At 45.1% G+C, this 24,100-nt stretch overlaps 1 protein-coding gene across 1 annotated transcript in view; it reads left to right on the top strand.

The window, feature by feature from the left end:
• Positions 1-20,535: 20,535 nt before the first annotated feature.
• LOC308153698 (ATP-binding cassette sub-family C member 5) overlaps positions 20,536-24,100 on the top strand; it is a gene marked incomplete at both ends in the record, with an annotated part of 33,347 nt that continues 29,782 nt past the window's right edge. The window contains one exon of the mRNA XM_080526891.1: positions 20,536-20,708. Within this exon, the coding sequence (XP_080383017.1) occupies positions 20,536-20,708 (173 nt within the window). The remainder of the gene's footprint in view (positions 20,709-24,100) is intronic.

Here is a 24,100-nt window from a genome sequence, read left to right on the forward strand (position 1 = left end):
AAGGGGGAGGTCATAACACACACACACACACACACACACGGTTCTCTGTGGCTCGATGTTTAGAGCATGGTGCTAACAACGTTTACATATATCATAACACATGTACAGTATGCACTCACTGCAATGTACGTCTCTTTGGATAAAAGCATCAGCTAAATATACACACACATAGGAGAGGTAGAGAGGGATGCTCAACTATATAAATAAAGCGCCCCTCTTTTAAGCCTGTGCCCTGGATGCTACAGTAGCAGCCCTGTGTGGCAATTTGTCATCTCTCACTCTCTCTCACTGTCTGTCTCTCTCTCTCACTCACTGTCTGTCTCTCTCACTCACTCACTCACTCTCTCACTCCCTCTCTCTCACTCCCTCTTTCTCTCACTCCCTCTCTCTCTCACTCTCTCACTCCCTCTCACTCACTCTCTCACTCCCTCTCTTTTTCTCACTCCCTCTCTCTCTCCCTCTCTCTCCCTCTCACTCTCTCTCTCACTCCCTCTCTCTCACTCCCTCTCTCTCTCACTCACTCTCTCACTCCCTCTCTTTTTCTCACTCCCTCTCTCTCCCTCTCACTCACTCTCTCACTCTCTCTCCCTCTCCCTCTCTCTCTCCCTCTCCCTGTTGCTTAGAGAAATGACACATTATTATTACCCATGATGATTTGCTCTTATCAGCCTCCTCAATCCCCCTCAGGCCTTGTTTATGAAACACGAAGACCCCACGCATGTCAAACAGCCTACCTATCTACCTGAATTAATCATAGACCAATGTTTTCCTCATTCAAGGCTACCCTGTCATACAGACTTAATATAGAATGTGTCTTGTCATACATTATTAAGACGGAGGGGGGGGGGTCCAAGGTAGAAGTTGGGTACCAGATATGTTATGTATGAATCACCAAACTGCTGTCCTGTGGGTTTTGTCGTACGTATGTTTACTGAAGGACAGAGCAGATGGAAACACTGCACATGCATTCATTTTTGATATCTGACCTGATCACATGACTGTATATGTAGGTCATGATGAGCACTCATGTCAGTTTTAATCCTACTTCAACCTAAAGGCCCCTCCCACGGTAGTATCCTTGAAGCGACCTTTAGAAATACCAATCACACTACGTTTACATTTTACCTTTTAGCAGACGCTGTCATCCGAAGCAATTTACAGATAGAGATTACAGGGTCAGTCTCCTTTGAGTAACTTAGGGCTATGTCTCTTACTCGAGGGTGGCGTTCCCAGGTGGGATCTGAACTCATGACCTTCTGATCACCAGTCCAACTCACTATCCCCTAGGCCAGGCCACCATTAACCCTAGCGCTATGTAGCTGTGTCATAACCAAGTCCTTTCAAAACATATAGAGGGCTTTATTTTTTTGCTTGCTTTTTTTTTTCTTTCAATAAAGGGATGAACCACAATTCCATGCTCTAAGCTCCTTACTATTAGGATCCCCTTTATACACCAGATCACAGAGAGGAGGAGGCGGTTGGCCACTGATCTCTACGTAGCTCCCCAAGGCTTCCTCCTTCCCTTCAAAGACTCTCACATCTCTGTCATACGAGCACTTTAACAAATAGCAGGGCTCCTCACAGGGAGAGGTCTCTGTCTTCCTCAGCAGCCTCAGAAACTGCACGTCTATTTTCACTGAAGTGGCGGTGTTGTTTGTTTCTATAGAGTTGACTCTCCCTAGAGGGAGGGATGCGACTCCTCCATGCATATCAACAGGAGGCATTCATTTCTACTGTTTCTGAGAATGGAGTTTACGTTTGTGTGTGTGTGTGTGTGTGTGTGTGTGTGTGTGTCTGTCTGTCTGTGAGTTTTTGATGTCCTCACGCAAATAGGTAAACACAGACTAATTAAACCCCCCCCCCACACACACACACCCTTCCCCCAATGGATTTAGTTTCCAATTGGTGTTCTTCTTCTTCTTCTCATCACCACACCAGAGAGGACTCCTCGTTAATTAAGATTCAAGATGGATTGAAGTCAAAGCTCTTCAATGGTGTGATTCACCAACGCTGCAGGTCCCCCCTCAGAGGGGAATCTACTGGAGATGTTGAAGGATGTCCTTGAGCATCTGGCCTTGTTTTGCTTGAGCTGTTTGAAGGAGCGAAGATATAGGAGCCTGCCTCCTAAAAGTGGCAAGGGCACAAGTGTCTTAACTTTGAAGACATCAGAGTTTAATCCCTCTGAAGACATTCCCGTCGTCAAGTCTGCGATAGGAGTAATTGGAGGCGAGATGATAATGAGATTATTTTGGGGTGACATCACGACGCTTGAGATCATTCTAATTACCCCACTCCTCTTCACTTCCTGAAGCCACTGAGATCCTGTTAATTATGAACATGGTCTCCCTTGAGTAAGCAGGTGAGAGGAGGCTGCTTGTTTGTGTGTGTTTGTGTGTGTGTGTGTGTGTGTGTGTGTGTGTGTGTGTGTACCCATTACAGGGATGGACCCAGAGGACACAGCATGGAGTATAGTAGCAGAGCAGGGAGGGAATGATACACTGTCTATGTTATGTTAAGGAAAGTCTTGTTGGGTTGACAAGACAATACTGTGGGTGGAACACCTGCTCTGTCACACTCTGCAAAGCCTCATGGGATACCGCAGCCCTCCAGGAGGCCCTGAAAAGCACCTGTCTCAAAGGAGCCTGCCTTACCTCTCTTTTCCTTTCTAAATGCATATCTTTTGTGTATGTGTACTTGTGTACTTGTGTGTGTGTGTGTGTGTGTGTGTGTGTGTGTGTGTGTGTGTGTGTGTGTGTGTGTGTGTGTGTGTGTGTGTGTGTGTGTGTGTGTGTGTGTGTGTGTGTGTGTGTGTGTGTGTGTGTGTGTGTGTGTGTGCTTGTGTATATGTACTTTTCAAAGAACAGGCATAGCATCCACCCTCCCTGAATTATGCTAACAAATGTCATCCATGTATGGAGCAGTTTAAATGGCCTGCTGGCTGTACCACTCACAAAGTTAAGTGCCGTACAAGATATAATTGAAATAAGCGTCTAATATCGTCCGTTATTCGTCCTCGATTTGAGATGGTGGGTCAATACCGCCCCCTATTGGTCCAAAAGGAAGCTACAGAACATATTATAATAGATTCCTCAGCTGGTGTAACGGTCGTGATTCTCTCTGGCAGCTGTTACATGACCACAGCACTAGGGACCAGCTCCTGTGGACGCATGTCTCAATAGAGCCTGCAAAGGTCTCATTAATATATGCATGCGCAAAAGGGCTTTAAAATCACTGCGTTTCCCAAGAGCCATTGCAGCAGAGACAGAGCTGAGCTCCAAACCCTCTAGCCTGGGGGCTCTTGGAATGGCATCTTAGAATCAGGGACTATTGAATATTAAAGCTAGAACTAAAGGGATTTTCTCTTTCTATGCTGCTATTAAGTGGGGGTGGGAGGCAAATCATGTTTTATATAACGTTTTCCTTTACTATTGCTCATTCTGTTGGATGATGATTGGTCTTTTAGGCTGACTGACTGACAGGTTCTTAAATAATGGCTTGGCTGCTGCCTGTGGTGCCTTGGACTGGCTGGGTACACAGTCAGAGTACACAATGAGTACGTCTCAATCGTCTGAAGTGTCCTTCTTCTCGCGTCTCTCTTCCTACAGTGGTATTGTTGTGAAAACACAAGACCGGTGAAAGCATTGCACTGAACGCCCCATGAATATTTATGTTTACCAGTCCAACTTTATTGCATCAGTGCAGCTGAGAGAGAGGGAGAGATGGAGGGGGAAGGGAGGGACGGGAAGGGAGGGAGGGAGAGGGAAGGAGAGAGAGAGGGGAGGGGATAGTGAGAGAGAGAGAGAGACAGAGAGACAGAGAGAGAGAGAGAGAGAGAGAGAGAGAGAGAGAGAGAAGCCACTACACTAAGGGGTACTTATAGAGTTTAGATTGAGTCTAAAAGTCAATGGCACGGTGTGCTGTTCACCTGGGGGGTATTATTTGACTTTTGCTACTCTTTCAGCTGGATATAATGATGTTTTCTCCGGTCAATTAATTTGTGTTATTATTGGGTTTGCCCTTCTCTCCTAAGGTGTGTTTGATTGGAAATGCCAGCCCAGCTCTCCTGATGCCAGGCAGAGAGATGGCACCTGGCCGCCTCTAATGAGCCTTGTCTCCACCGCAAGGAACCCCACAACCTTTTGCAGAAAGCGAGGAGAGAGGAACTTCACACTGGTGGCAATTATCTGCACTGTAGAAATGTGTATGTTTTAGAAATCAGATCGCTGATGATCTCACTTTTTGGGGATATTTTTATTTCTCTGTAAAGATGAGTAGAATTGTTGTTGTTGTTGTTGTTGTTGTTGTTGTTGTTGTTGTAGTTGTGTTCTCAAACTACCATCCAACTTATGAATCATAAATCAGAGGGCAACCATCATTTGGGTCATATTAGCTTTACAAAGAAAAAGACACGTGTAGAAAGATCATCCACAATTATTTTGGACCATGATAAAACGGTATGGCCATACAGTTTTCTTTGACTACGTACACTGCACTTTGCACCCTGCAGAAACACACCAGAGTCTAAAGGGCTCTGCACACAGAGTGCGATTTCTGTTGCGCATCAACGTTCCATTTTGAAGTTTGAATGGAAGTCTATGAGAGCATCGCATTTACCCGCACACGGCCCCGATTTTAATCGCACGGCGAACATTCGATTCCATTCATTTTGAATGGGACAAAGCAGTGCGACAAAACTCGCACGCCGTGTGCTTTGTCCCATTCAAAATGAATGGAATCGAATGTTCGCCGTGCGATTAAAATCGGGGCCGTGTGCGGGTAAATGCGATGCTCTCATAGACTTCCATTCAAACTTCAAAATGGAACGTTGATGCGCAACAGAAATCGCACGCTGTGTGCAGAGCCCTTAACATGCATCATCATCATTACAAGAGACTCTTGTCACAGATTGCACAGGAACTAAAAGTTCTCTTAGTGTGATTCCTATTTCATGAGGCCTGGTCTCTCAGAGCTGGTCCACTGTGACCCTTTGGTAAACCCCTAGAAGTTGAGTGTGTCACACTTGTTTAATCCGCGGTGCCACCTTCTCTAATGGGTTTTCATCCCTGCATGTAGGGCATGATCAAGATCCCAGGGATATGCTCCTTCAAAACCAACAGTGACAGACAGCCCGAGAGCTCCCAGCCTCCCGCTGAACGCATGACTGAACTCTCCGCTCCCTAAGGACTGGCTGGGGATTTCAGCTCTGCGAGAGGAGTGAAGCTCCCACTAGGAAGCCTGTAGGATTGTAAATCATGGAGGAGTGAAGTTTACATTGCTTGTTACTCGGGTCATGTAAAACCCAATAACGAGGCAAGGTTGCCAGGTTGGGGGACTTTGGGGGTAAATTATTGAGTCAGAATGTTTACATTTCCTATTTATTATGGTTATACATGGCCCTGGCTATAGAGATATTGTTATAGAGATGTAAAATGTCAAAAATAAAATAGAATTAAAATAATATGTGTTGCCAGGTTGAGATCTATCTATGGGTCTGTAAGCTAATCAGCTTAGAGTTGTTGACTAGAAGAGTGGAGCACCTCATAGTATCATAATACCTTTTATGAGAGTTGACTAGAAGAGTGGAACCCCTCATAATAATAATAATAATAATAATAATAATAACTTTATTTGTATAGCGCCTTTCCTGGTACCTAGAAGAGTGGAGCACCTCATAGTATCATAGTACCTTTTATGAGGGTTGCCAGCGCAGAAATAGGCCTTAATTTGGTCCTGTGCTGCTGCTGTACAAACATGGCCTTAAAAGGATAGTTCTTTACAAACTCTGTGGTGTGTCTCCCATTCATTTGTAACTGAGGCCTTCAGATAATAATAGGCTAATAATAATAATAATAATAATAATAATAATAATGTGGTAGAAAGGGTTTCCATTTCTGTTCATCAAACTTCCGTCAATTCTCTTATGTAAATGATGAAACATGTATCAGTTTATTGTCTCTCAGCACAAAAATATTTCAAAGTTCTTTCTTCTCCTTCCACGTTGCTTATACAGTATATATTATATAAATGGATAACTGATTTAGGTGTGGCGCACCCAATGGAGAGCTACAACGAGTCAGCATAGATGATGACCGCTCACCTGAGGAGAATAACCAATCGATGATTTTAGGCCCTGTGACAACCAATAGAATAGTGGGAGGTTCTGGAAAATGTATTTAACACTATGTATGACATGACATACATGACATTATGAAAATCTGATGATTGGACCTAGGTTTTGCAAACTAATCTAATACACATCTCATTGTTATTGGGAATAAACGGCTTAAGCTTCGGATAAATCTCCTGTGTTTTACTAGCAATTAGAAAAGAGAAACCACAATAATAGTGCATTTTATTTGATTGCCGCCTTTCTGGACACCTAAGATGTTTCTTAACACATGTGCCAGGATAGTGTTTGGGCTTAAATCAACATCAGACTGTATTTGAGTGATGAAAGCTTTGGTTTTGGAGTGAACTGTCCCTTTGAATGTCTCCTTCTCTCTCTCCTCTATGTTCCCTAAGGCAGGATATTCACTCACTGCGCTGCTGAACTCAACCTCTAAAATTCGGCCATCGGTCGGTACCGATCATGAATCTGCCAGGAAAGTGATAGGGATCACTGGTGTTCAGCAAATTTCCCAGCTCATTAAAGTGAAACCACTCCAATGATTTTCTCTGGCAGTTTATATGTATTGCTTTCTGCTCGCTGGCAGCGGTGCAGAGAAGGCAGTCCATGATAGTGCATGGCTGTATTAAGAAGATGGTCCAGCCCTGAATACTGATACTGTAAGAGAAACTGGAGAAAGGAGAAGGAGGTTTATTTCTGTGCTGATCTTAAGGACTGGGTCTGGTTCAAATACAAAAAGAATGCATCCTTCCTTAATGTTAACCTATCCAATCACCTGACATGACTGGATTTGGTGGTGGTCCATAGCTATGCTGTTTCCCTTTTTAGGCCATTTTAGTGCTGAGTGGATCTCTGGTGATTCCAAGGGGACGCAGCACTTGAAATGCAAAAGAGTTTGAAGTGCCAACAGGTGTCACTATCGTCTAATCTGGAGGTCATCAGGTGGAGTCCATTTGCCATCTGGGGAGCCTCGAGGTACAGCTATGCTCAGTCACATTTCTGTGGTAGGACCATAAGAGCAAGGCTGGGATTGGTAAGTGCTTGGTTAGAGGATGTACTTCCTGGTTGAAATGATGACAGCTGACTGCCAGTCATTGCTTATTGGTTAAGATCAATCCCCCAGTACAAATGTGTATTTAAACGTTTTTACCCAAGGTACTTGTATCACATTAATTACTCATTTACTAGTGCACCAGGGCTTAAATTGCAGTCACTGGTTTAAACCTTCTGAAACCCCTCAAGTAGATACTGACAATACAAAGTTTGATTCTGTTTGTTATTCATACCAGTTAAACTCTTTATAATGCAATATTTATTTGCTAAATATGTGTTTGTCTCACCCACTCACTACACTGTCAGTTGGGTAAACAAAGCCTTGTTAGGATATATTGGGCCGGTAGGCGTGTAACAATTAAAAATGTTGCTGTGCAATTAATTGTCTCAGAAATAATTGCTATTAACAATATAATTGTTTCACTGTTATGTGACCCAGATAATGTACTAACACAGCCATCTATGAAGTAAACCATTCCTCCACGTATTTTGGGGGGTCATCTCTATCTTCCCACAACCCAATGGTCCCACATTTCTAATATTTTTATTTTTTTCAAAATTAGGCCCTATGTTCCCACAGCCCAGTGGTCCCACAGCCTAATGGTCCCACATTTCTAATATTCCATAGGTGGGCTAGGGATAGGGTTAGGGTTAGGACAAGGGTTAGGGCTAGGATTAGGGTTAGGGTCAGTGTTAGGGTTAGTTCGATTACTTAGAAATGTGGGACCATCGACATGCTCCCTATTTTTTTTACATAAAATGTAACATGTATCCTCATGTAACAGAGTTGGGAATGTATGTTTAGTTGTGATGAATGTAGATGAGTTTCGCCGTGCTTTGAGCAGCCCTGGTTGTTGTTGGAGCCCCCCTTTGGAGTTTGGGTGTACTGCAGGTCTGCACGTTCGTTTGTCCTTCTCTTGTTGCCGTACTTGCGGTGGTGCGTCAGAAAATGGCCGCCAGCTTAATGGGTATGTGCGCATGTAAAACGCTCCTTGTGTTTTGTTGTTTGTATGGAGAATCTTGTAATGTAGGGTGAAAATGTTGGTGTAGTACTGTGCTGTTTGTTTTTACATGTATTGTGATGTATTGTGATGATGTGAAACAGAACATTTATTGTATGTTGTTTTGAACGTGCAGATTCACAAGCAGACCAGAGAAGAATTGTGTTCTATATGTCTTCTCTGCAGGTATGTCGCTCCACATGTTGTTTGTAATTGTTATTTGTAATGTTTGAGGGAAGTTTGTGTTCTTTCTGTGAACAAACTGTCCTGATGTGAAATGTACATAGACGGTGGACCGAGAAAATGGCCGCCAGCTTAATGGATTCACAAGCAGACCAGAGAAGAATTGTGTTCTATATGTCTTCTCTGCAGGTCAAATAAACGAATTAAATGAAAGAAGTTTGGCTGTTTGACCATCGTTACACTGGTGCCGTGACACGTCGATCTCAAGATCAGCTGAACGCCGATCTCCGTGGATGCTGCGTGGATGCCAGGTCTTAGTGTGATAGATCAAGTGTGGTCAGAGTATTATAGTAAATGGTCATTCAGTCTGAGGTCTGTGATTATATCAGTTTAAAAAGTGCTTTGATTGTTTTGGTTTTTATGTCCTGCTGTAACTTTATATTTTTTTTTAAACATTATTATTATTATTATTTTTTTCATTCAGTAATATTACACAACGCAAGTCTGTACCACTATGGCTCAGAGGCCAGGTTTTAATGATGAGATTTTTGCCAGTCCAGTGTTGCCTATGGGGAGGGGTGCATGGGGGGCATGTCAGAGCAGAGCAGACAGTGCTGTCATAGACATTGACAGTGACATCGACATTGACAGTGCTGTCAATAGTAGGGAGGTGGGGTGTTCCCAGTTGTTTACTGACAGTGGTAGAGGCACAGGGTCAGGTCAGGACCCAGGTTGTGCTGCTGTCGGACAGTTTACAGGGGAGGCTCCTCCCACATCCACACCCAGTGTTAATGACACTGAAGCTCTTCATCACCTTTCAGACATGATGGGTCAGCTAGGTGCTCAGATTGGCGAGTCCATTGTAACCAAGTTAATTTCAGCTGGTGTAGTTCACTCAAGTAGTATGAGCAGTGCACACCTCAACTGCACATCGCCTCCAGATCCTGTAACTGATCCTAATGTTGTTAGACAGGAGGTTCCGTGCGTTACTGTGAATGTAACATCAGACAGGGAACCACCAATGTTCCGAGGTGATAGTTCTGATAAGTGTTCAGTCCAGGACTGGATTGACATGTCTAAAGCTTATCTGAGAAAGCAGAAATGTCCAATGCATGAACAGGCTGAGGAGATACTGGCAAGGCTGATGGGTAAGGCAAAGGATGTTGTGAGGGTTGGTTTGCGAAGCGATCAGACACTTGATGTGAAGCAGAACCCTGATCTCATCTATGATATCCTTCTCAAGTACTTCAGTGATGTGTCATCATGCCTCCCGTTGTCAGATTTCTATGCCACTCTACCCAGACCCAATGAGAACCCTGTAGACTACTGGTTGAGGATCAACAAAGCAGCTGATGTAGCTGGTGAGGGTCTTCGCAGACAAGGTAGGAGGATGGAGAACGTGGGTGAAGAGGTAGCACGGATGTTTGTCAGGCATTGCCCGGACTCTGGACTATCCCGTATTCTGGAATGCAAGGCTATTGAGGAGTGGAGCTCACGAGACATACAGTTGAAGATTGATAATTATCAGAGAGAGCTGAGAGCCTCTGGCAGGACCGGTAGTTCTGTGCCATTGAAGAGCCATGCCACCGCCCTCCACACTGTGCAGTCTCATCCAGAGCCTTCGATTCAGTCTGTGTCTGAGCAGTGTTCCACCCAGTACCCCCCTGCTCCTGCCCATAGTCCAGTGTACCACACACAGTGTCCGCCTTCTACTCTCATTCCTTCCCAGGACCATGCTTTAGGCCAGCTTCCGTGCCCCTCCTCCGCGACTGCTGTGGCCCAGAACACTCAGCAATCTGAAGACAGGATTCTTGCTCGCATTATGGAGAGTCTGGAGCAGATGATGGGGAAAGTGCAGCAGCGTGACAGTGCTCCTCGTGGCGGAAGATACCAGGGTGGCGCCCGTGAGAAGGCCTGCCGAGTCTGTGATGACAGTAGACACACTACCATCTCACACTGCATGTCAGAGAGGCTGTGCTTTGTCTGTTTAGCCCCAGGTCACACAAAAGTTGAGTGTCCCACCAGGTCGTCCCGAGCACCTCAGCCTCAGGGAAACTAGATGGCCTGTATTCAGAGGGAGAAAATATAGGTCGCCAAGTAAACTCCCATTGTGAGGACGAATCTAGTGCTGAGACAGTGTATATAGCTCTCAAAAGCTCAAGTGATAACTCTGAAGATATTGTTTATCAGAATACGCATACAATTAGTGGTAGTGACAGCCTTTTCTACACACCTGTGACAGTTGGTAATACAGTGACTCTAAATGCTATGCTAGACAGTGGGTCTATGGCTTGTACAATGAGTAAGACGGCAGAGGGAAAGCTTAGAGAGGTTGGAGTTGCTACAGAGCATAACCAGTTCAGTTCAAATGTGGTGCTTGTTGGCTGTGGTGGTCGCCGTGTCAAGCCTGAGTCAGCTTTCAACGTGGAAATGGAGGTGTATGGCTGTAGGATTATGGTTCCCACTCTGGTAGTTGAAGGCCAGCATGATGAGTTGATACTAGGCACCAATGTTATTAAATATATCCTCCGGCAGTATAAGCAATGTGATGGCTACTGGAAGGCTGTGTCTACGCCCTGTCCTGCTGGCGATCCAGAATCTGAACAGTTTCTCTCGATGCTCGCTGGTCTGAACCGTTGGCGAGGTGATGTCATACCTGACAAGATAGGCACAGTCAGGTGCAACTCAGCCGTGTGTCTTGAGCCTGGTCGGGAGTACCTGATGTGGGGCAAGCTACCCAAGTCCACTATTGTGTCTCCTGGTAGCGCTGTGATGACAGAGCCCACATCGTGTCGCTCAGCTCCAAGAGGGGTTCTGGTGGCCAGAGTTGTTACTCCTTTGTGGGGAGACGGATGGGTTCCATTGAAGCTGATCAACTCGTCCGACAGGCCCGTCTTGGTAAGACGCAATGCTAAATTGGCCGACGTCTTCTCCTGCATTGCGCTCGAGGACATGGATGAGACCGGACCTGCTGAGGTCCCACTACTCAGTTGCTGTCAAGTAACCCCGTCCAGTGAAAATGCGGCCCGCACTGTTGATGAGGAACTGAAGTACATGGGATTGAGTGGGCTCGACATACACTCCTGTGACGTGTCTGAACAGTGTAGAAGCAAGATGGCTGACCTGGTTGTGCGCTACAAGGACATCTTCTCACGCCATCACCTGGATTGTGGAGAGGCAAAGGGCTTCATACATCGCATTCACCTCTCAGATCACAGGCCATTCCGGCTCCCATTCAGACGAGTGCCCCCCAGTCAGTATCAGAAGTTGCGCCAAGTACTGAGTGAGATGGAGGAGAAAGATATAATCAGGAAGTCAACCAGTGAATATGCATCTCCGTTGGTTCTTGTATGGAAAAAGAACGGAGATCTCCGTATCTGTACAGACTTTCGCTGGCTGAACAAGAGGACCCTGAAGGATGCTCACCCTCTCCCTCACCAGGCCGACTGCTTAGCTGCACTTGGAGGTAACTCCTTGTTTAGTACTATGGATCTAACCTCAGGGTTTTATAACATGCCACTACACGAGGATGACAGAAAGTACTCTGCCTTTACAACACCTATGGGCTTGTATGAGTATAATCGCCTCCCGCAGGGCCTCTGTAATAGTCCTGGGAGCTTCATGCGTATGATGACTAGCATTTTCGGAGACCAGAACTATCTGAGCTTACTGGTTTATCTGGATGATTTATTGGTGTACGCCCCTGATGAGAGGACAGCTCTGGAACGCTTGGAGATGGTGTTCAGTAGACTGCGTGGTCATAACCTGAAATTGGCCCCCAAGAAGTGTTTTTTTCTCCGGAAATCCGTCAAATTCCTCGGCCACATAATTAATGACAACGGTGTGTTGACTGATCCCAGCAAAGTTGAGAGCATCGCAAAGATGACAAGTGCTGACCTGATGGAAGCGGACGGTGTAACCCCCTCACAGAAACGAATCAGATCTTTCTTGGGGATGATCAATTATTACCAGCACTTTGTGCCTAGCTTCTCCGCTATTGCAAAGCCTCTCTTCTCTCTGTTGACGGGCCAGAAGAGAAAAGGGAAGGTGAAACAGTCCAAACAAAGGTCACAAAGCAGGAAGTTGAAGGTTACTGACTGGACCCCCGAAACGGAGCAGGCTTTCCAGAAGCTGAAAACGGCGCTGGTTGAGACGGCTGTCCTGGCTCACCCTGATTTCAGCCGTCCCTTCATGCTGTCAACGGACGCGTCCCTTGATGGCATCGGTGCTGTCCTGTCGCAGATCCAAGAGGGTGAAGACCGAGCGAGGCCAATCGCATTCGCCAGCAAGTCCCTCTCTCAGTCTCAGAGAAACTACCCAGCCCATCGGTTGGAATTCCTAGCCTTGAAGTGGAGTGTCTGTGACAAGTTTAGCCATTGGTTGAAGGGGCATGATTTCACTGTTTGGACGGACAATAATCCATTGACTCATATCATGACGAAGCCCAAGCTGGACTGCTGCGAGCAACGATGGGTGGCTAAGTTAGCGAGCTATAACTTCGACATCAAGTACGTGCCAGGCCCACAGAATGTTGTCGCTGATGCCTTGAGTCGTGTGCCTTTCGTCAAGCAGAGAGTCAGTCACAGATTACTTGAAGAGCCCTACAAGAATCTCCTCTCCGAAGTCCAGGATGTGTCGAGTGCTTCTGTACAGGACGCCTTCCGGTCGTCCAATGATAGTGGTGACACTCCACGCCAGGCAGAGAGTTACGCTCAAAGTGTCCCATCACCTCTGCATGTCCACGCTCAGTCTATGGAGATGGATGAAGTGTCTGTTGTTCTACAGTCATATGACGATCTGTGGGAGGTCGGAGCAAGAACGCGTGCTGTAGCAGTCTTGCACCATTTGCCTCAGTTAGTCCCAGGTGGTCAGGACTCACTTCCTGCTTACAGTGAGAAGGAACTCCGGGATGAACAGCTCAGAGACAGAACTCTCTCTCGAGTCTTGTACTATGTGGAGAGACATCGGAGACCCTCCAGGAGAGAGAGAGATAAGGAATCAGTCACAGTCATGAGGTACCTGAAGCACTGGGAGAAACTTGTTGTGAGCAATGGGATACTCTACAGAGTCTCGAGGGATCAAGTCGTGAAGTCAAAACGCCGCCAGTATGTGGTTCCTGAGTCTAAGAAAGTTGAAGTTCTGAGAGGTGTTCATGACCATGCCGGCCATCAAGGTCAGTTCAGGAGTCTTGGCTTGGCCAGACAGAGGTTCTTCTGGCTCAACCTCGACAGAGACGTAAGAGACTACGTCCGTAACTGCCAGCGGTGTATTGTCAGTAAGACTGTTGAACCTGCTGCGAGGGCGCCTTTGCAGAGTATCACATCAACCAGGCCACTTCAGCTGGTTTGCATTGATTTCTGGTCAGCGGAGGACTCAAGGAACAAGTCAGTTGATGTGTTAGTTGTTACTGACCATTTTACAAGAATGGCCCAGGCATTCCCCTGCAAAGATCAGTCAGCCAAACAGGTGGCGAGAGTTCTATGGGACAAGTTCTTCTGCGTCTTTGGGTTCCCAGAACGTATCCACAGCGACCAGGGAGCTAGCTTCGAGAGTCAACTAGTGAGTGAGCTGCTCAGAGTCTCCGGTGTCAGAAAGTCGCACACAACCCCGTATCACCCGATGGGTAACGGTAGTGTGGAACGTTTCAATAGAACTCTCGGTAACATGATCCGAGCGCTTGAACCAGAGGCAAAAATCAACTGGCCGAGGCGTTTGCAAACTCTGACGTTCATGTACAATAGCACAGCGCATGAGTCAACTGGCTATGCACCTTTCTATCTGATGTTTGGGCGTACTCCTCGTCTCCCTGTCGATATACTCTTCCGGACAGTCCTGAATGATCCAGCTGTGGTCAGCTACGACAAGTATGTGATGTCTCTCACGAAGGATCTGAGAGAAGCTATGGTCATAGCCCAGGAACATGTCATAAAAGAACAGCACCGTCACACAGAGCTCTACAACAGACGAGTGAAAGGGCCCACCATTGACGTCGGAGACCGTGTGCTGTTGGCGAACAAGAGAGAGAGAGGAAAGAGAAAGGTGGCTGACCGTTGGGAGTCTACTGTATATACTGTGGTGGATAGGAACTCTGAGACTCACACATATAGGATACAAGACACTGTCACTGGACGAGAGAAGGTAGTCCACCGTAATCTATTGTTGTTGGTGAACTTTCTGCCGGTGTATGATACGAGTGTGATCTCTGACCCAGTTTCATCCCTGTCTGCTGTTCATACATCAAATGAGCCAAGTGACATGTCCGTGTCGGAAGTGGAACAGGATTCCTTGCCTGGGGAAGTGAGTAGAGGAACCGCGTTCGAGTCGGAGAGAGTGGATTCCTGTCCTGGGAGTGAGGGAGGGGAGGTTGAAGACATGGAGTATGGGGGTAGAGCTGTTCGGGAGAGGGATGTTCCCTTGACTGTTCCAGAGCCCAAGGATCCCAAGGGAAGAACCCTGGAGTGGGTCACCCAGTTACCATTCCCTGACCACTCACGGACAGAGGCTACTAACACTGTAGTGTCTTCAGTCTCGTTTGCCCCTCAGAGGGTTCCCGAGCAGATGGCTGAGGAGCAAATGGTAGATCAGTCCATTAACTCTGATTCTAGATTTGTGGTTAGCGCTGATGATTGTACTGATGTTTCTGGTAACACGAATCAGATAGATGATGCTAGTGACACACAGCGTTCTGACACTCTAGCTTCTGTTACACAGTGTGAACATCCTAGTACAGTCACACAGGTCAAGTCCAAGTTTGGTCGCCTTATCAAACCAGTTGACAGATTGATTTATACTATGTCAGGACAAGACATTATCCAAGACACTAAGTCAAACATTCGAGCTGTTTGTAGGTCAGTGTTTCAGGCTTCCCACAGTTAGATAAGCCGAAGCTCAGTTCAGTGCATGTATACACTGTGCACACTGACATCCTATGACATATAGGTTTGTTCGTTATTCTGATTGTTTCATAAGAGGTTGTGGCCTCTTGAAGGCTAGTAATACACAGTGGAAAAAAAAAAGGGTCTTGTGGGGTGTAGAACGCATCCTACCGCCAGTAGTTGGTTGGAGAGATAGGTTACCTCTCTTTCCACTTCATCCTTATAGGATACTTTTCAAGTTGGCTGTCCTGTCCTTTGGCGGCCCTATGTAATAGTGTAAAAAGTAAAAAGTAGTATTTAAATGTATAGTTGCTGCTCAAGGTTGGCGAAATTCAGGGGAGGTGGGTGTAACAGAGTTGGGAATGTATGTTTAGTTGTGATGAATGTAGATGAGTTTCGCCGTGCTTTGAGCAGCCCTGGTTGTTGTTGGAGCCCCCCTTTGGAGTTTGGGTGTACTGCAGGTCTGCACGTTCGTTTGTCCTTCTCTTGTTGCCGTACTTGCGGTGGTGCGTCAGAAAATGGCCGCCAGCTTAATGGGTATGTGCGCATGTAAAACGCTCCTTGTGTTTTGTTGTTTGTATGGAGAATCTTGTAATGTAGGGTGAAAATGTTGGTGTAGTACTGTGCTGTTTGTTTTTACATGTATTGTGATGTATTGTGATGATGTGAAACAGAACATTTATTGTATGTTGTTTTGAACGTGCAGATTCACAAGCAGACCAGAGAAGAATTGTGTTCTATATGTCTTCTCTGCAGGTATGTCGCTCCACATGTTGTTTGTAATTGTTATTTGTAATGTTTGAGGGAAGTTTGTGTTCTTTCTGTGAACAAACTGTCCTGATGTGAAATGTACATAGACGGTGGACCGAGAAAATGGCCGCCAGCTTAATGGATTCACAAGCAGACCAGAGAAGAATTGTGTTCTATTTGTCTTCTCTGCAGGTCAAATAAACGAATTAAATGAAAGAAGTTTGGCTGTTTGACCATCGTTACACTCATCAATAAAAAACATTATACAACAGTTAGTTCCGACCAAGTAATTTGATTGGACAAGAGGCATTCCATGAGTTACGATATATAGTATAACAGCACTGGGACTTTTAACTATAGGTATCACTCCGCCGCACAGGTGTTAAATTACCGTTAATTAGACTACATTGTTACTAAGAAGACATTAGCCAATCAGCGAGCAAAGCAAAACTCTCCGTTTTTAAATCCTAAATGTTGGCCGCCATTGGTTAAAAGCTGTAATTTGGCTCTACAAGTGTTAATATCATTTTATGAAGTTTTAATATGTTTTCAGGGGAGAAAGTAACCATATATATTCACAAAATGTATCCGGTTTATCAAAATAACCCGTTTATATATCTGATCTGACGTTTTTTCCCCCACTTCTGTGGGAAACTTCGCTAGTTGAACAGTCCCGTTGCGGAACTATTTTTTCTTGACGGAGCCAAAATAAATGATTAAATAAACAAACAAATCACAATCTGTTGTCACTTATTACTGTTAACTAATAATTATACAACAGTGAGTTCCGACCAAGTAATTTGATTGGACAAGAGGCATTCCATGAGTTACGATATACAGTATAACAGCACTGGGACTTTTAACTATATGTATCACTCCGCCGCACAGGTGTTCCAAATAACCGTTAATTGGACTGCATTGTAGAGCGGACCTGCGCCATCGTACTGCTGTGCTAACCTCCGGACATTTGTAAGTGTGAGTTCAAGAGGCGCGTCTGATTCAATTGCTTGTGCTAGAATAGACTGTGTACTACTGGATACCTCGCCGTATTCATTGTTAGAGAGTTGACTCATGTTGATATTTGACTAATGTGCACACTAGAAAACGATGGAGCAGCGTGCTGTCTGATGTCAACTGGTCTGACTCTGAATCACATTCACACATGCCACCAAAGCGACTGTCAACCGAGTCATATTTCACTGGTTGCACAATACATGGAAATGTACAAATAAATGTACACGATACAAAGTAGCTAGTTTGTGTTCAGGTTACTAGGCAACAGTCCAGTTGAACAGTCCCGTTGCGGAACTATTGCGGCCTACTGCGGCCTCGTACCTACGACCGAATCACAGCCGTGCTGATATTCAGTATAACACACTCCCTCTCGTGTGATATTGCTTAAATATAATTGTTTCACTGTTATGTGACCCAGATAATGTACTAACACAGCCATCTATTAAGTAAACCATTCCTCCACGTATTTTTGGGGGTCATCTCTATCTTCCCACAACCCAATGGCCCCACATTTCTAATATTTATATATTTTTCAAAATTAGGCCCTATGTTCCCACAGCCCAGTGGTCCCACAGCCTAATGGTCCCACATTTCTAATATTCCATAGGTGGGCTAGGGATAGGGTTAGTTAGGGTTAGGACAAGGGTTAGGGCTAGGATTAGGGTTAGGGTCAGTGTTAGGGTTAGTTCGATTACTTAGAAATGTGGGACCATCGACATGCTCCCTATTTTTTTTTTACATCAAATTGAACATGTATCCTCATCAATAAAAAAGGGGACTGTGTGTCATCTAGTTATGTGTAGTTATGTGTTTTTAGCATGTTCATGTTCTATCAGCATGTTGTGATGTGCTAAACATGCAGAGAAGCTGTCTAACTATCCATGTTCTTTGACATTGAAGGAGTGATTTATTCCAGGACTAGGCGTAAGCGTTGTCTGTGAAACTAGCCCTTAAAGTATTACTTATATCCAAAGCTGCGTGATTTGTCAATGTCCCAAGCAAAGTCATCCAACTGTTATGTAACCACAGCTCCCGTTGTTATGTTTACAGTACCTTCTCTCCTAAGGCCAAATATAGCTCCAGAAACCTAAGCTTACTGGGCAGATAGAGACACACAGACACCGGCCGGGTGCGTTCGTAAACTTGCTCTGAGAGCGCCGGAGCGCACACTGGGTTCAACGTCATAAAGTGACCAAGTCATTGGATTGGACAAGAGGCATTCCATGAGTGCTAATCAGATTTTCAGAGAGAATTGACGAACGCACCCACCATGTGCCTTTCTTGTCCTCATTATCCACGTTACTAAGGCGACGGTGCAAGCAAGGCTACGGTTGGCTGAGCAGCCGTGACGTCAGATCGATATCGGGAATTCCGTATGCGGTCTCTGCAGTGTTGCAACTGTGGAAGTTGAAGTTGAAAATGATTCAGAAAGATATCGGAGAAGTTTAAACATAAGCCTCGAGACAGATTTTTCTGGACGTCCAATGGCCTGATATCTTATAAAGTTTGCGTTTTTATTTTTGCCTATGTGTTTAACTAAGCGGTCTGCGTTGCGCGGAAGATGTGTATAAGTCCAGAAAAGAAACATATATGTATGGCAAACTTGGAAAGAGAGGCCATAGTACCTTATGTCCATAACTTATCCGTCATTTATAACCAGGGTTGAGATCTCCACCGCCGCAGGACAGGGACAACTGACACGGAGGCGAAGACAGCAGACTTGCACATGTAAGTTTCTGTAGGCTGTAGTGAATATTGAACATGCACTATGCATACTCTGTCTCATTGCAGATACTCTTCTCATTCATTCGCAATTATTGATGAGGAGGATGTTGACAGTATTCTTTGCTGACACTCACATTCCCATTATTTTTTAAAGTTTGACTTGAAAGTTTGATTGACTTAAAAATGATAAACTACTCAAGATCACATTGTTATGGATTTTTTTACAGTATAAAGTTGAGTTATCTCTCTTGGGGGTTTGACACTATCAACAGTCTGACTCTGAATGCGGTATAAACAAACTCAATGTGCAAGCTGCCTTTATCCAAGGCTGTCTGTCTATCTGAGAGTGGGTCAAGTGTACATAGTGCAATTTATTAACCTGCTATGGCCATATTCTATATCTCTGTTACTGGGTATTTTATCAGTTAATATGTCAGTACAGTGGGCAAAAAAGTAAAAGTGCACAAAACGTTTTTTTTCAAGTGTAACAGAGTAAAATGTTTAGGCTTCAATTCTTGACATTGCATTGCAGCACAAGACAAGCACAAGGCAGAATAATTCAAGCATAATTCAAGATTTTTTAAAAAGTGACTGTAGTACAGGACATAAGTGTAAAAAGAAAATACAAAGTATAAAGGTGACAATAGTACAGGTAAGACAGCATACACTACTGGTGCCACTAGTGATAATAGATAGTTCAGTAGTAAAGTGGCTTTGAGTTTAAGGTTACTGTAGTCCGTATATGGGGTGTTCTAGAGGAATATAGTCAATTGTCTATAGTGGGCCTGTTCATGAGCCTGATTGCTGAAGTAGCTGTTTGTTAGCCTCTGAGTTTTGGCCCTGAGGCTCCGTGAGAGGCCTCGCCTCTTGTACCTGTACGGCTTCGGTTCGAACAGGCTGATATTATTGTAGCTGGTCTCTGCAGTTAGTCTCGGCCTAAGGAAAATAATCCCAACCTGTCCAACAGGTTAGACAGTAGGAATGTCAGAATACAGCTGTCCTCTGCTGTGGAATGATGTGTTCTCGGCAGGTTGCATGTAGCTCTGAAAAGTTAGCAGCCTGGTGGCAGACTTCACACCGTAAAGCTGAAGAGGGGAAAAAAAACGTGGGATCTTTCATGCATATGTAAAGTTCTACTTTTCCTTGGTTCCCATATAATGCACTGTGCTATTTTGAAGAGCGCATAATAATAATACCATCTATCTTAGCGTACGTCAAGTTTCACTTTAGCTACTTGGGTTCCCACGGCACTGCTGCTGAACTGTAAGTGACTCTTGCAGCGTGCTACTTTGCAGTGTATCAATAATAAAACATCTAGTCCTGGTCCTGCTCCTCTGGGCTATCAGGGGAACCTTTTTGGTCTACTGTTGTGCGCTTCAGCGAGGCAGTTAACCCCTAACTGCTCCAGGGGCACCGAAGGTTGAGAGTCATTGGCCACACTCCCAAGCGGGAGTATGTGCAACTCACGCCGAGGCGAACTGACCTTATCTCACAGCTTTGCCATAGACGGATCAGTGACACAGGGTGCAGACGCGCTAGCAGCTCAAATGTCGTCCCTCTCAATGCGCCCAAGCCCTTGAAGCTGCCAGCAGGCCATCTTTAAATAGATAAGCACTTTATATTTATGCCCCGGGAGGGAGGGAACGGGAGACAACCTCTTAGACAACCTCTCAGTCACACACATCCTCCACGGTGAGTCAGCGAAACAAGAAGATCTTTCTAATCGGGCTCGTGGGGTAGACTTTTTAAAAAATCTAGAAATACGTAAGAAATAAATGTTGGTCTTCTCACCCGCAGAAAGGCAGCCATGTTTCCTGATGCCTTGGAGGAGGTTGGCCGGGTGGAGGGCCTGCCTCTGTCCTGCCCCCAAACCCTGCCTGACCCTGAGGAAGAAGAGGCAACGGAGGGGAGGGGGCCTCGGCGGAGAGGACGGTACCGCCACAGCCTGCATATACTGAAGCCTTTCAGGATTACACACAAGTAAGAACTGGTGCTTTTTAATCAAGCCCTAATGGGAAGACAGACAGACAGACAGACAGACAGACACTGTGCCTGCTATGCTGGGGTTGTGAGTGTGTAGGCTGTGTAGGCCTATGTGTTACCAGTGAGAGAGCAGCAAGCAGGAGGCCATGATAACGGTATGGGACTTATCCTCCACCAACAGTTGGCTCTATGTTTGAACATGTGCTGACTGATAAACTGCCCCTGAACTTTCTTCGCTGCTCCCTCAGATTTCTATGACTTGCCTGCAAACTGCTGTTCAAACACTGTGGGAACGATTCATCTTCCACTGGGCCTCGCTAAGTGAAGGTACTCTGTCTTCACCCAGGGGCCAGTGTCTTCTCCCCTCCCCACTCGAAATTATCCTTATGCACGTTTACAACCTGTGATGACTAACAATGGCCAATTAAAAAGGTAATTTAAGGGTGTGTTCTCACTAGAACATTTGCTTCACTTGGAATCGGAGTTTAGGATAGAATTCGCTTTGCTCTGCGTCGTTTGGAGCTGTGAGAACGCGCATTCGAAGTCGCTCCCGGAGCAAACAACCAACGCATGCTCCGCTTGAAAAGGGTGGTTTCGCTCCGATTAGAAACGACGCATCGAGGCTGTCCATAGGAAAACAACAGCGCATGTGTGTTGATCTGGATAAGAGCGGGACGAACGGGCAATTTTCTATTTTTCAACTACCACGTCTGTTGCTTCGATTGCGTTCGTTCTCTTACAAACTCTTGTCTGCTCAACGCGGTTCTCTGCTGAAATAATTTGATTTGATAACCTGATCTTCTTATCGGAGGTGTTCCTCACTAAATAAAGCAATGTTGCACATTACATGTGTTTTTGTCTGATAACAAAGAAGGAAGATAAGAGAGCTCTCTCTCTCAACCCACCCCCCCTCTCTCTCTCCCATTCTCTCCCTCTCTCTCTCTCTCTCTCTCTCTCTCTCTCTCTCTCTCTCTCTCTCTCACCATCTCTGTCTCCCTCTCTCTCTCTCTCCCCCCTCTCTCTGATGGGGAGGGGGGGGCAGGAAAGTTTGGTATTACTGCCAGCATCTTTAGCTTATGCTTTTTTTGATTTTTAGTTTTAGTTAAAGGAAACATTTTATACGAAAAGGTTGGTGAAAGTAGTGTAGCCTACAGAGAAATGCGAGCGAAAGATCCAAGCACTACAGCTCAGTTTTGTTGGCTGATGTCGGGAGAGACCAAAAGGTCTGTTTTCAGGCGTAATGCTAACGTAAATATCCTACAGGAGCAGCATACCTGTTTCACATGTTTCACAGCTGTGAAGTACTGGTTGTTGTTGAACATTGCCCCCCTAATCCTCCGCCTTACACCTGCTGTTCGAGAGCCACGGAGGGACCCAAGGCCGAGCGCATCGGAGACCAGAGACCGGGACCGCGGGAGTGGAGAAGAAAGCAATCTTCTGATTTTGGAGAAAATGTTATCCAAAAGAGGACTACACGTTTTTCACCTATCTGAAGCCACCTTCCTACCACTGATGAAATCCAATGTTATCCGAAGACGAGGGCGTGGCCGCACGACACTGAGTTGGCCATCTGATGATATACGAAAGAAGAAGAAGATGAAATCCAACTTCTGTTCAGCACGAAGGGAGGTGGAATGTGTCTATGTAAGGTCCGACATTGGTTTTAATTTTAAATCCGATTTTAATCACGACGAGATTGAGGCACAGGCTACACGGTGCTGTATTTGACTGAAACGGCGTTGATCTGATATCGTTTGCACGTCACAGCTACACGACTCCGCTGAATTTGTGAGCTGTGAACTGACGAGACGGTAATGCTGGGAGGGTGTTTCCGTTTAGTTTTTGGAGTCGGCAGTTGGGTGCGTTTTTCGATAACGATGACGATGACGCGGACACCCACACATGTATTGTGGTTTACTAATACTGTTCAGCACTTCTTGGTTACATTCAATGCATGACTTGTGCTATATATATAGGCAATAGGCAATAATAAAATTAGGCAATAATACAATTAGGAAAGCAGCAATTAGGCACGTAACATCCATATGCTGTATAAATAAAGTTTGAAGTACAAGTCAGAACAGGCTTTCTCGGAATTTAAGAAACACATAAATTAGGTAAATAGGATGATAGAAAGAGCAAAGAAAGGATATTTCAGCAAGAAGATCTCAGAAAACAGGAACAATCCACAACAGCTCCGGAAGACACTGAAACTGGTAGGGTATAGCAAGAAACGTATGACTAAATTCAGTTAACCTTAGTCTAGACGTAGGAGGCAGGATTTCTGCTGACAAACAAGAAGTCGCAGACAGCTTGAACAGCTACTTTACATTGCTAAGACTTTAGTTGATAGAATTGATACATTTACAAATTTAGATCATGGAGCACAAGCAGATGCCTTTTCTTTTAAGATGGTGACTGAGAAGGCAGTGCTGGAATAGCTTAAAAAACTTGAGGCATCCAAAGCAACAGGACTTGATAATATCCCTGGCAGGTTTCTGAAGGATGCTGCATCAATTATTTATCCATGTGTAGCCCACATAGTTAATTTATCTATTGAAACAGGTACATTTCCTAGTGAAATTAAGATGGCGAGAGTCATGACTCAATTTAAAAAAGGAAACATACTAGATCAGGGAAATTATAGGCCGATTTCTATTTTGAGTGTTTTATCAAAAGTAATGGAAAGGATTATGTATGAGCAGGTATATAAGTATCTCACAATCTGATGTTTCAGTTCCAGTCAGGCTTCAGGAAGTCCCACTCCACATACACGTGTCTGTTGTTTCTCACAGACAGGGCCGGTCCTAGGCATTTAGGTGCCCTAGGCGAGAGTATGATTTGATGCCCCCCCCCTCTCCCCAAATTTTAGGGGCGCCACCACCACCACCACCACCACCACCACATTAAGCCACCAGTACTGCCTCATCACCACCCACACATTCAACAGTAAAAATATGGACAACAATGGTTTCAAGACAAAAATAGACAGTAGGCTGAGACATAATTTCATAGAGACAAAATTATTTAAATAATACATAAAAAAAAAAAAAAACGTTTGTTTTTCGACCGCCTAGTTCACCTCTGCCTAGGACCGGCCCTGCTCACAGACTACATCAGGAGAGAGGTAGACGAGGGGAGATTCTGTGGAATGGGTGATGTTGGACCTACAGAAAGCATTTGATACAGTAGATCACAACATCTTATCAATGAAGCTCAAAGCGTTGGGCTTCAATGAGGCAGCATTAAAATGGGTTAGCTCTTATCTCGAAGGTAGATGGTAGATGGTGGATGTTAATGGAGTACTCTCCTACCCAAATACAGTGGATTGTGGTGTCCCACAGGGTAACATACCGGGCCCACTATTCTTCCTTATCTACATCAATGAC

This window comes from Nansenia antarctica (genome assembly GCF_963989245.1).
Source record: "Nansenia antarctica genome assembly, chromosome: 3".
NCBI lineage: Eukaryota > Metazoa > Chordata > Actinopteri > Argentiniformes > Microstomatidae > Nansenia > Nansenia antarctica.